Source organism: Diceros bicornis, chromosome 39 (genome assembly GCF_020826845.1).
Source record: "Diceros bicornis minor isolate mBicDic1 chromosome 39, mDicBic1.mat.cur, whole genome shotgun sequence".
NCBI classification, from domain to species: domain Eukaryota; kingdom Metazoa; phylum Chordata; class Mammalia; order Perissodactyla; family Rhinocerotidae; genus Diceros; species Diceros bicornis.
The window spans coordinates 16,680,568-16,692,673 of NC_080778.1; the positions used below are offsets into that span (position 1 = coordinate 16,680,568).

Genomic DNA, 12,106 nt, shown 5'->3' on the forward strand with positions numbered 1-12,106 from the left:
CCTAAAGCTCTTTACAGTGATAAGCCCTGGGTAGCTAATTATTTTTAGTCCATCGTCATTAACAAGGCGAATGGGAAAAACACGGCTATTATACCATTATTGACAGCTGACAACCACAGAAATGCTCAATGGAATTACTTTTCTCTCTGTTGCTGTTTAAAGTTAGCCACCAGTGTATGTTTAAAGCATTTCCTGAACATCGTATGTGGAGAACAACGCCTCTCTATTCTGTGCGTGTCGTGTCTTGCCAGGCGTGATTGACCGATGGGAGCTCCTGCAGGCACAGGCCCTGAGCAAGCAGCTGAGGGTGCAGCAGAACCTCCAGAAGTGGCAGCAGTTCAACTCCGACCTGAGCAACATCTGGACCTGGCTGGGGGAGACGGAGGAGGAACTGGAGCAGCTACGGCGCCTGGAGCTCAGCACTGACATCCAGTCCATCGAGCTCCAAATAAAGAGGCTTAAGGTAGCTGCCCTGGGCCCTTCCCCCAGCGGCCAGACAAAAAGCGTGGAATGGCTGGTCAGACGAAACCACTAGCTCCAGCTGTTCTGCTGTGGAACAGCGGCAGGGAGGTGGTCAACGGAATGAACACAAATGCTCTCCTCTCCCCCAGCCACCCCAAATCAGAGTGTTCGTAGAGAAGGTTTGGAAAGGCAGAAAGATGAGCCACATGGTAGGAACATCCCCCATGTAAATATCATGTATGATTTAATGAATTGGTATTTAAGAAATGACCAATTAAAATTTCGTGAAACATCCAGGCACCTCTGGGACCTGCTTAACCTCTTTTAAGGGAAATTCAGACATGAACAGGTTCCTGCGTGTCTATATTGATAGCTGGAGAGGAATCCTCTCCAAGACTGTACCTGTGGGAGACCTAGTGAAATCACTTGACATTCTGGAATCAGCAGAACTTCGAAAATTGATTATAGTAGTGGCAGAAGCAATTTTCAGTGTAATGAATAAAACAAAACGAAACTGTGGAGTAATTGTGATAAAATACCTGACCTTTGCGTTTGATTTTGGCTTGGATGGGTGTAGTACACAAGATAACTTCCTTTAACTCCATTTCTAGATCTTAAAAGTCCTCCTGAGCCCAGCTATTGAAATGCATTAATACGTGGAGACTTTTGTAAGCACACTGTGGATTAAGAGCTCAGTTTCTTTTTAATAGCTCTTTTGGTCCTGTCTTTTTGTTTGGAGAACTCAAGATGTGCTCTTCCTCTGAATGTAGCTGCCGAGGCTCTCCAGGCTCAAGGATAAAGTGCAGTGCTTCTGTGTCTCTCTGGTTTCAGTGTATGCTGTTTCTTTTGGGATGATGTTTCTGTGTGTTGTTTTATTTTAAATGTTCAAACAGAGAAATGAGTCTTCCCCACAGATGCTCAAACTTCTTAAAGAGAAGCCTCGGCGGCAGCCCCATCAATTTCAAGATGAAGTATTAGATGGGAGATGCAGTTTACATTATCTGGAGTATAAAATGCATTTTTCTTAGAGTACCTAAATTACTTTAGCTTCTCTCTGGGAAAATGTAAGGCAGCATTGCATTATAAGCACACTCCTTAAAAAGTTCATGGAGCAAAAGCTGGCCACAGTCCGAGACCTCAGAGAGATTAGGGTGGAGAAATGAGACTTTGAAAGTCAGCCTCTGGGAAAAGAAGAAGCCACCCTTCTCTGTACCCCTTCCGGATCCTTCCTATCTATGTTTTCTTTCTTTCTTTTTTTTTGGGGGGGGAGGAAGATCAGCCCTGAGCTACCATCCATGCCAATCTTCCTCTTTTTGCCGAGGAAGACTGGCCCTGGGCTAACATCCATGCCCATCTTCCTCCACTTTATATGGGATGCGGCCACAGCATGGCTTGACAAGCGGTGCCTCGGTGCGCACCCAGGATCCGAACCCATGCCGCCAGCAGCGGAGGGTGCGCACTTAACCGCTACACCACTGGGCCGGCCCCACCTATGTTTTCTGAGGATAAATCTATGGAATAACCAAGTATCTTTCCACAATATGTCTTGATCTTATGCTGTCTCTGTGGTTGAATCTATATTACGACATGTTAAGAACATATTGAAAAGTGAACAATTAAGACAAGTTGGAAACAGAACATAAATGGTGAGAAATTATAAGAAAATGTAGCCTGGGTAGATGTGACTTGCAGGATCCGTCACCCTTAGTTGAACTGGGGATGTTTGAACAGTACCCAGATATTCAATTATTAATACATAATCATGTGCTCAAGTTCTTGGAGTTGAGTTCTAGATTTGGGGGAAATGCACAAAGTAAAAAAATCAATCACCTGATTTTTTGTGAAATCAAACTAAATTGGTTAGGTAATGAAATACCCAATTTATTCTCTCTCCTGTCACAAGAATGTGGCCTGTGACACAGGCAGTGTTCTTAGCTCTTGGGATGCCAACCACTGTGCTTACAGAGTCAGAACAGCTGGAGGCCGTGGCCTGGGAATCTGCTTTCTTATCAAGCTTGCCACTTCGTTCTCATGCACACAAATTGAGTTCCATTGGTCTAGCGCAATGGGATTCTTACACTAGAGCTAAGAATACATATCCTGCTGCTCAGACTATTGGAGCCAGGTTTTGTTTGGTTTTGTTGAACTCTCATACCAGGAGTTGAGTTAATTACACTCCTTAGTTCATTGCACAGGGTCATCGTTGCTTCCTGCAAAATTCCTCTTAATTTTATTTACTCATCCTTTTCCCCTCCACTGTTTTTTAACCCCCATTTCTCAAATCCATGGCAACCATTATGAAATATTTAATGAGTATTCTTTGGTCATATGTATTTATGAAAAACGTGGATTTGTGTGTGTGCACATGTATTTTAAATTACATAAATGGTATTTTGTTACACATATCATTCTGTTTGGCTCTTTCACTGTACACAATAGTTTCTAAAGATCCATCCAAGTTGTCAAGTGTACATCTAACCTATTTCTTTTAGCTGCAGTGTAGTTCTCAGTGGTGTGCACCCACCATATCTTACCTAGCCATCCTGTTGAGGCCAGTTTTAACGCATCTTTGAATTTGAGTGAAGCATGTCCAAAAGTCTTAGACTTTTTTTTTAATTTTTTTATTGTTATTTTCCTGGTGTGGTTGTTTTCCTTTCTCTTTTCAGGAGCTCCAGAAAGCTGTGGACCACCGCAAAGCCATCATCCTCTCCATCAATCTGTGCAGCCCCGAGTTCACCCAGACTGGCGGTGAGGAAAGCCGGAACCTGCAGGATCGCTTGTCCCAGATGAACGGGCGCTGGGACCGCGTATGCTCATTGCTAGAGGAGTGGCGGGGCCTGCTCCAGGATGCTCTGATGCAATGTCAGGTTCGTGCGGCTTTGGGTAGGCTGTGCTCCATAGTCAAACGCTTCTAGTGTGGCTGAGTCTGTCACTCGATTTATCATGGTCACTAGAGGGATGAAATTGGTCCCCAAACTCAGTATTTGAGTGAGATAACCTTATGTCCAAACTTTTCATTTTACTAGAGAATTGGTACATATGACCAGGCGTTCAAAACAGCTAGGCCTATCTCTCTAACAAGAGACTATTTCTACAAGTTTATCTCAGCCCCACTATTTCTTTTTTGACTCATTCATTTATTTCATTCATTCATTCAACAGATATTTACTAAGCACATAGGAAGACATTTGTTGAATATCAGAATGAGCATTACAAATATTTACTCACCTATTCATACCACAATTATTTGCTGAGTGTCCACTGTCTGACAGCAGTCAGGATACAGCATAGCCTCTACTTTTGTTGGGGAAGACAGACAATAAAAATGCAAGTACATTGTTAACCAAGGTACTTCCAGATGTTGATGATAAGAGTAACTGAGAAAAGTCACTGTGGGAGGGTGGTCAGGGAATTCTGTGGATCCTTGAGCTGACACTGGAAGGACGTTGCTATGAAGAAGATAGGACAAATGTGCAGTCCCAGAAGCAGGAAAGGGCTTAGTGTCTTTAAGGACAGAAAAGAGGCCAGTGTGATCAGAGTGTGGTCAGCAAGGCAGGGAGTGATCAGAAAGATTGGGGAAGTAGTCAGGAACCAGGTCATGCAGGGCCGTGTAGGTTCTGGCCACAGGTTGAGGTTATATTCTCAACATGATGCAAAGCCTTTGCAGGATGTGAAACTCGCTTCCAGGTTTGTATGTGCCCCAAGAGTAATAGCTCCTGAAAGCAGGTACCCGAGCTGTTGTTTCATCCCACACCTACTCCTAGTACAGTGCCTTACACAAAGGAGATCTTCAGTAACTCTACGTTGAATCAATGAATGAACGAGTGGATGGATGAAGGGGATAGGGGATTGGATTTAGCCTTTAAAATATGGGAAGATTTGGGATAAATGGGAGAAGGAGGGGAGCAGAGTTGCTTTCTTCCAAACTGTATACTGGCCCTAGAAATTAAGTTTTTCAATGCCAGTTTTCCTTATGTCTAAAATTTCCCCCAAGTAATAAATTAGGTACTTTTAATAAGAATGTGAATTCAGCTCATTACAACCACGCCAGTGCCTTCCTCAGTAAGGAGTGTATATAAGACCTTAAAACCAACATATCTTTGCCAGTGGTCGCAATTGTAAAGAATGGAAATTGAAGCTGTGAGGGAAAGAAAAATATATCATTCAAGACTGTTTTATACTCCCCATTTATTTTTCATAGGATTTCCATGAAATGAGTCATGGTTTGCTTCTTATGCTGGAGAACATCGACAGAAGGAAAAATGAAATTGTTCCTATTGATTCTAACCTAGATGCAGAGATTCTTCAGGACCAGCACAAACAGCTTATGGTAAGATGTGTGAACTCCGGCTGCCTCTGGTGATTTTTAGCAGGGATCCATTTCATTTACAGAAAATGAATGTAGATGGGAATATTTTTTTACCTTTTCTGTTGTAGTCTCTAACTTAGTCTTTCCTTACTCCTCATGATTTCCACTCTTTGTGAAGCAAACATGTACAGAGAAGATGTCATCCACTAGCTTTAGAATCTGTTTCTAAAGTCATTGCTCAATTGCAGAAATCTTAGATGTTCTTTCTCTTTTTTTTTTTTTCCTGAGGAAGATTCACCCTGAGCTAACATCTGTTGCCAATCCTCCTCTTTTTTGCTGAGGAAGATTGGCCCTGAGATAACATCCGTGCCAATCTTCCTCTATTTTGTATGTGGGTTGCCACCACAACATGGCTGCCAACAAATGATGTAGGTCTGTGCCCAGGAACTGAACCCGGACCACCGAAGTGGAGCACAGCGAACTTAACCTCTAGGCCACTGGGCTGACCCCCAAAAATCTCAGATGTTCTTAATCTTAATTAGCTTGTTTTTATTCAGGCAGCTCTTTGGCGAATTACACTTACTTTTAATTTAAACTGTATTTGTTACATCTATGTCCCCAAAGTATATCAAGTGGGTTATAATGAAAGGACATTTAAACTATTAAAATAGAAGGAGACCATTAAGGCTTCTTAAGAGGAATTGAGTATATCAGACTCAACATTAACCTCAGTACCAAGTTTTCTGAAAGCTGAGACAAAAAGGGAAACATGATATGTTAAATTATTTTCATTATCTGACAAAAAGAAAGCATACCAGTTCTCAAGGAGGAAGAAACTTTTTCTAGCACTAAATTCAAAAGGCAACTTGTAGAATTTGCTGTGTAGATTCTTATACGAAGAACTATGGACAATATAATGTACAGTGTACTTAAGTGATTTTATAGAAGATGAAGAAGCGTATTTGAGTTCCATTAGGAGAAAACGATCTGCATTTTGTAACTTTCTGTATTTTGAAAATGTTATTTCTTAACATTTAACACTCACTAAACTAACTCAACAGAATAGGTAGCTTTTAATTCAGTACCATAAAGGTCTTGGAAACGGAGGAAACAGCCCATGCAGCTGCATTTTTACCAGACCTTTGACCTCGGACTTTAAGTTGTGAATGATGATTCACTCATATATCTTTTTTAAACTCTTGAACAAATATCAGAGTATACCTAGACATACTTGAGTTTCGCTATATTTATGTTAATGTCTTACTTTTCTGTTTAAAAGAATATCTTATATCTCATTTGCATAGTACTTTATATTTTAAGTACTTTCACATACATTCACCAATTTGAACCTTCTAATAATACTCACTGTAAACAAAGCAGGAATTAGTGTCATCATTTTACCATAAATGAGAAAACTGAGATCAGAAAGGTTCAGGGGTCTTATAGAATATTTTTGGCAGAGGCAGGATTAGAACACGGGTCTCTGATTCCCAAATGCCATGGGCTTCTGCATCCTTCTTTGTGTGAGCACAGCCTTCTGATGCTCAGGTGTCATTGGCCACTGAGTTAAAATGAAGTCATCCTGAACTTTTGGAACTTTCTTCAATTATCAAAAATTCTTAGAAAAATATCTCTTATCGTATACATAGCAAATAAGGCGTGAGCTGTTGGAATCGCAACTCAAAGTGGCCTCACTGCAGGACATGTCTTGCCAACTGTTGGTGAATGCTGAAGGCACAGACTGTTTAGAAGCCAAAGAAAAAGTCCATGTAATTGGAAATCGGCTCAAACTTCTCTTGAAGGAGGTCAGTCGTCATATCAAGGAGCTGGAGAAGTTATTAGATATGTCAAGCAGTCAGCAGGTAAGCTCTGAACAGACATCATTGAGTAGCATTTCTTACAGGACACCAAAGAAGCATCATCTTTATCCATTTTAGAGACTTTGAATACATTTTCGAATAGTGTCCACTCTCAGCCCTTACAAGTCCTGTCTCAAAATAAAAAAGCAGCTCATAAACTTTTATAATAGGAGATGTTTTTGTTTTTGATACTATTATATACAAAAGACCTCTTGTAATTGTTCCTGCTAACCCTATTACCACCACTGTTGTGGCGTTTTATTTTGCCCTGTTTAAGAATTCACATGTTTTCAGTAACAGCTATGGTAGATCACAACCAATTATTACACGTCTGTTTTGTATCAAAACCCTAGAAGGCATGAATTCTCCTGACGTAGACAGCAAATAATTCATAGAAAATGTCCTCTGCTCATTTATTTGTTTAACTTTTTTTCTTAAATCTACTGCATCAGGGTAGTATTGTTGGTTTTGAAAAATGCATTTGCAGGTACAGAGTGTTTGGTAAGACTTCAAATATTCAATTGTGAAATCCTGTTATGAACACACAAACACCTTGCCCTCCTATAAGCATGTAAAAGAACAATCTACTCTGAATAACAGCAGTTAATTGTATAAAAATATATTTATCTGATGCTGAAGCGCAGGGTCCTCGATGACTATCTTTTGTTTCTAACTCAGATGAATGAGTTTCTCACTGACCTGAGCAACCTGCAACTGTAAGGCAGACTCCTTCACCTCCTCCACTTCAACTTATTCACATCCATGTCACTAAGAAATAATAAAACTACAAGAGACACAGTAATAACAAAGCTATAGCTATATTTTCCAAAAGAGACAAACTTCCAACGAGGAAAGCCCAATACACTAGAAGAGTTAGGTTCTGTTCTTCTTCTTGTGGTTGTCTGATTCTATTTTTTCCAAGGAATGGTTTGATTTTTGAGGGGAATGGATAGGAATGGGGTGGGACATATATTGGGAATTACAACGCCGTCATGGCTCTGTGACATGGAGTCATCAAAAGAATCTATTTGCCACGTAGGATTTGTCTTCCTGGTCTTCTGCTGATGAACTGGACACCTCGGGATCTGTGAGTCCTATATCAGGAAGAAGCAGCCCCAACAGACAGAGAACGGTAACTTTCCACTGGTCATTTTCAGTTGGCCCATGGGAGGGAACGCTGGGGAATGACAGTATTTGTACCTACTACAGGGTCCGCAGGCTCTCCCCCAACAAAGCAGGAGTCCCCATACAGAAGAGGGTTGTCACACAGTGACATAGTGAAGCGCTCTTTCCACAGCCCTGCCACGTACCCTCCCCACATGCACTCAGGAACCGAAAAGAGCAGTTCTATGTTTCGAAAGAATCAGGGCTCAACTTGTGTGGTTGGTATGCAGGGAGGCCAATTATTTTTCCTGCTCCAAGCGCCATCTCTAGAATGGTGCTCCCTGTCCCTTTGTGGCTCCTCCCTTCAAACCACCACCGCCATAGTCTACCTAAAAATGGTAGGCTCCACTTAAAAGGGTGCCTCGGCCAGAGATGGACACCACTATGAGCATCTCATGAGGCCATTGAATTTATAAGACAAGCAGTTCTGTTGACTCTCAAGCAACGAAGCTCCAAAGGGGTCCTGAAGGTTTTCAGCAACTGTGCTGCCCCCAAAGTGGCAATAATCCAAGATGACTCACCCACGTGGCCTGGCAGGGGGCTGCCTCACTGGCATGCAATGAGGAGGAAAAGACAAATTTGCCCACTGCTACCCTCTATACCTTGATTTCTCTGTGTAATCAGAAGCTTGTTTTTTTGTTATTTTTTTTTGTCTGGCTTTATGATTATGTTCATTTTTATTATCATTCCATTTTCCTTAGTTTTTAGGAGTATTGGTTTCATTTGTACTTTTTTTGTTATAAGCCCTTAAGTTCTATGCTGATAAATGTTATGACCTTTTTAAGGATTGTTTTTACTACATTCGCTAGTTTCCTATAGATCCTAGTTTAAGAATGTGAAGGAATACTGGCTTTTCAAGTCAAATTTTAGCTTTCGTTTAACTTCAGTATTTAACTTGTTGGGTCTTCATCACTCTACAAAGAACCATTTCATATTACTATTGTTATTTTTTATCTACCAAGAATTTTAATACTGTTTCAGTGTTCTAGAAGATGAAAAAATGTGGCGTGGTATGGCATATTGAACTTTATATTTATTGTAAGTAAATATACAGAGATCCTTGGCTAGCATAGAGTCATTGATATTTCTACCATGAAAAGTGGGGGAAAATATACCCGCTGTGGTGTGGACCCCTGAACCACCACAATTTATGTTTCTTCAATGGCTAATGATATAGATGCAAATTTATTTTGCTTCTTCTACGAAAGAAAAGCCAGTTTCCTTAATTCATGGGTACTGATCATTTCATTTGATTTGTTTTTCCTTTGCTGCACTTTTAGTTTAATTTTCATTAGTAGCTTGTCTTTATTTGCCTGGACTGAACATTCTTCTTTCTTTACCCCTGTTCATTGCAAACAGCCACGAGGCAAATGTAGTGTCACACAGCCTGGACCCTCTGTCAGCAGTCCACATAGCAGGTACCTTATTCTCCTGGTTTCCACACTGTTCTAGAAGTCCAAGAGGATGATGAGAAGTGTCCATGATGTAGGTAGGCCTATGTCTGGTCTGCCTCAGGGTAGTTGAGAAAGGACTCATTTCAGCACATACCCCTTCCTAATCAATTGGAAGAAACTTTTCTAAGTGAAAAGTACAAGTAAATCTCAGAGCATAACATGTTTGGACCCCACCAAAATTTTGTTTAACTCTACATAGGCCATCTGGTCGTTGTCATCAAATGGTGTTCTGTGTGCACATAAGGACTCGATACAGCGGATGGCACGGCCATCGTTTGACTCATGGCAGACTTTTATCATCCTCTTTATTTCTAGATTTTACAATAAGACAGGTAATAGATCAATGGATTTTTTTTTTTTTTTTTTTTTTTTTTTTACCATTCCCGGAACCCACAAATCTGAATAAAATATACTAACATCCCCAGCTTTTTATTTTATTTTCGTGTTTTATCCAGATTGTGGGTTTGGGATTCTCAAAATGGCAAGTCCTGATTTGGTATTATTGAACATTTATAAGCACCTTATCTCTTCTGCTTATCCGACAATTTCTCTTCAGCCAGCACACTCAGTCACTCACCTTCCTGACCCTTGACAAGCTCTTCCCCTCTGGAGACAAGAGCAGTCGGGGCCCCTGCCCGGGGGCCTCCAGAGAGCCCACTCACAGCTGCCATCTGCTTTCCGCCTGCCTTCCCACAGTCCCTCGTTTCTGCAGTTAGCGGTGCTTCGCCTTCTCTGTTGTCGCTGTGACGTCTGTGCTCCCTGCCCTTCCTCTAATCAGTTCATGTTTCCCCAGGCAACTTTTTAAAAATGAAAATACTGTCCTCGGAGCTGATTTTGTCATTCCAATCCCAAACAGTTCACTGTTAAAATAGTTTGCCCCTCTGGAAACTTATCACCCCTGAGCTGGAATCTAAATTCCTGGAAGGAGGGTGGGGGATGAGGGAGCTTAGAACTGTAAACAACCCCTGAGTAATAGCTGTAGTTTTCCAGCCGTGTGCTGAAGGGACTGGCTATTTTATTTGGTCATTCTCACTCAGCTGAAGTAATGCAGAGTGTATTTTGATGTGCTTTCTGCTTTTAAGCCTCCCTTTACTATGTTTTTTTTTTTTTCTTTCCATTTGATTTGGCTTGAAGACAATTTTGCCGGGGTTTTTTTTGTCCATAACAAAATATCAATCATGAAATATTAACAGAGAAAACCTCACAGGGATTTTTGAACATAATGATGGACTTCTACAGGTATTCCGGTGTTTTCTTAGCTCCCTACAAGAAAAGACAACGTGTACTAGAGACAGATTGTTGTTTTATATAGTCCATCTTCTCTCCACAAATTGCTGATGTGCCATGATGGGAAATATAATGTGCCAGAGATGGGGAATATCTCCATAGCATTCCTCTTAGGATACCAGAGATCGATTCTTTGATTGACATAAATGTTGGTGATGAGAAGGGAAAAAAACTCCTATGTTATTAAGCAACACCAATAGCAACTACCCTTTGGTTCCCAAATATCGCATCGATCTGCTCCCCCACTTCTTTGAGATAGTTGCACAGGTCTTCTGAAAATGTCAAAGGCATCTTTTCTTAGAGCAGCAAGTGCTTCCACATGTCTGCTGACAGGGCTTTGCCGCTGGGACAGCCACTTTCTCACTGTGACATCCACGAGGTGCCTTTCAGCTCTGCTCTGTCCGGCGCTGTTTATTAACCACTTTCTGAGCGTACAGCACAATGTTCTTTGCTACTTAGAAGGCCCGGAATACAAACGATCTTCACCTGAATGGCAAACTCCATCAAACACCTTGGCAGACAGGTTGTGGTTGAACATTCTCGGACTTCTTAACTCCTTGGCACCTCTGTTGAGGGTGCACCCAACCCCGATGATGAAATGCAGAGTCTGCTGGGAAAGAATTAACTTCAGTCACAATCCAGGCTGTCGCGGTGTTCCTTGACATTGACTCAATTGAGAGTACCTGGTGTTTGATCTTGCACTGGTCCAGCAAACTTGAAAGGTTATTGCAGAAACACAAACAGTTTAGAATGTTGACCCCAGCAATCGGCAAGGAGAAAATTTTAGACACGTGTTCTTCCTGAGAGAGCAAAGAGGCTGAGTTGGAAGAAACCAGGTATTAATTTGAAGGGAGGGCTTCTTATATTCTTTTTGTTGTTTGAAGTCAGATATTAATAATACCCATTGCTTGCCTGCTGTATATTTCAGTTTTATTTTATGGTCGCTGTTCTATGTCTTCTTATATAATATTCTAAGCCTACATATGAACTGATGCTAATATTTACTCTACACCTACTGTTTAGGAGTACAAGCCCTGGGCCTATAAAATTAATACAATGTGCGTCCTGCAGTTAAAAGATTTGCAGTGTGTCAGAATCTAGAGATTATCTAAATCAATTACAAGGAGCTCCCCAAGACTCCTTAAAATCATAAACATTTGAGAAACACCTGTGCATACACTCATAATAACTATTCATAATATTTGAGATTAAAAATATTTAAGAAGCATGCTTTTTGAAACAGTGTTTATGATGGTCCAGCTGGTACTTTTTTCTGTTTTTGACTTAAAATTGTCTAACTGATCGATTGCCAGTAACTCTTCAAAACTCTACTGTAGATTAGTGGAAGTAGACAAATGGGAAGATTTCACTGCAGTTTCCAGCAAGGCAGAGGAATAGTTGCTCTGTAGTCTGGATAGAGTGAATTGATGACTTCATTCCAAGACATAGAATTGTAAAATGCAAAATTTCCCTGAGCACCTTTGGTCTCTGGCACCTTCTGCACAGAGAGCTAAGACAGAAGGAGAAGTGGCAAATGACTGGCTGGAACACTGAAAGGGAGGGAAAAAAGA

The 12,106-nt window shown here is 41.0% G+C and overlaps 1 protein-coding gene across 5 annotated transcripts in view; it reads left to right on the plus strand.

Annotated features, from left to right (window-relative positions):
* Positions 1-12,106, plus strand: part of SYNE1 (spectrin repeat containing nuclear envelope protein 1) — a 430,148-nt gene that overhangs the window by 411,985 nt on the left and 6,057 nt on the right. For 4 of the 5 annotated variants that reach the window (XM_058534130.1, XM_058534127.1, XM_058534129.1 and 1 more), the window contains 6 exons: positions 252-463; positions 3,129-3,329; positions 4,664-4,792; positions 6,421-6,633; positions 7,670-7,762; positions 9,154-9,212. In XM_058534130.1, coding sequence (XP_058390113.1) covers positions 252-463; positions 3,129-3,329; positions 4,664-4,792; positions 6,421-6,633; positions 7,670-7,762; positions 9,154-9,212 — 907 coding nt within the window. The remainder of the gene's footprint in view (positions 1-251; positions 464-3,128; positions 3,330-4,663; positions 4,793-6,420; positions 6,634-7,669; positions 7,763-9,153; positions 9,213-12,106) is intronic. The other variant, XM_058534128.1, reaches the window with a different exon arrangement.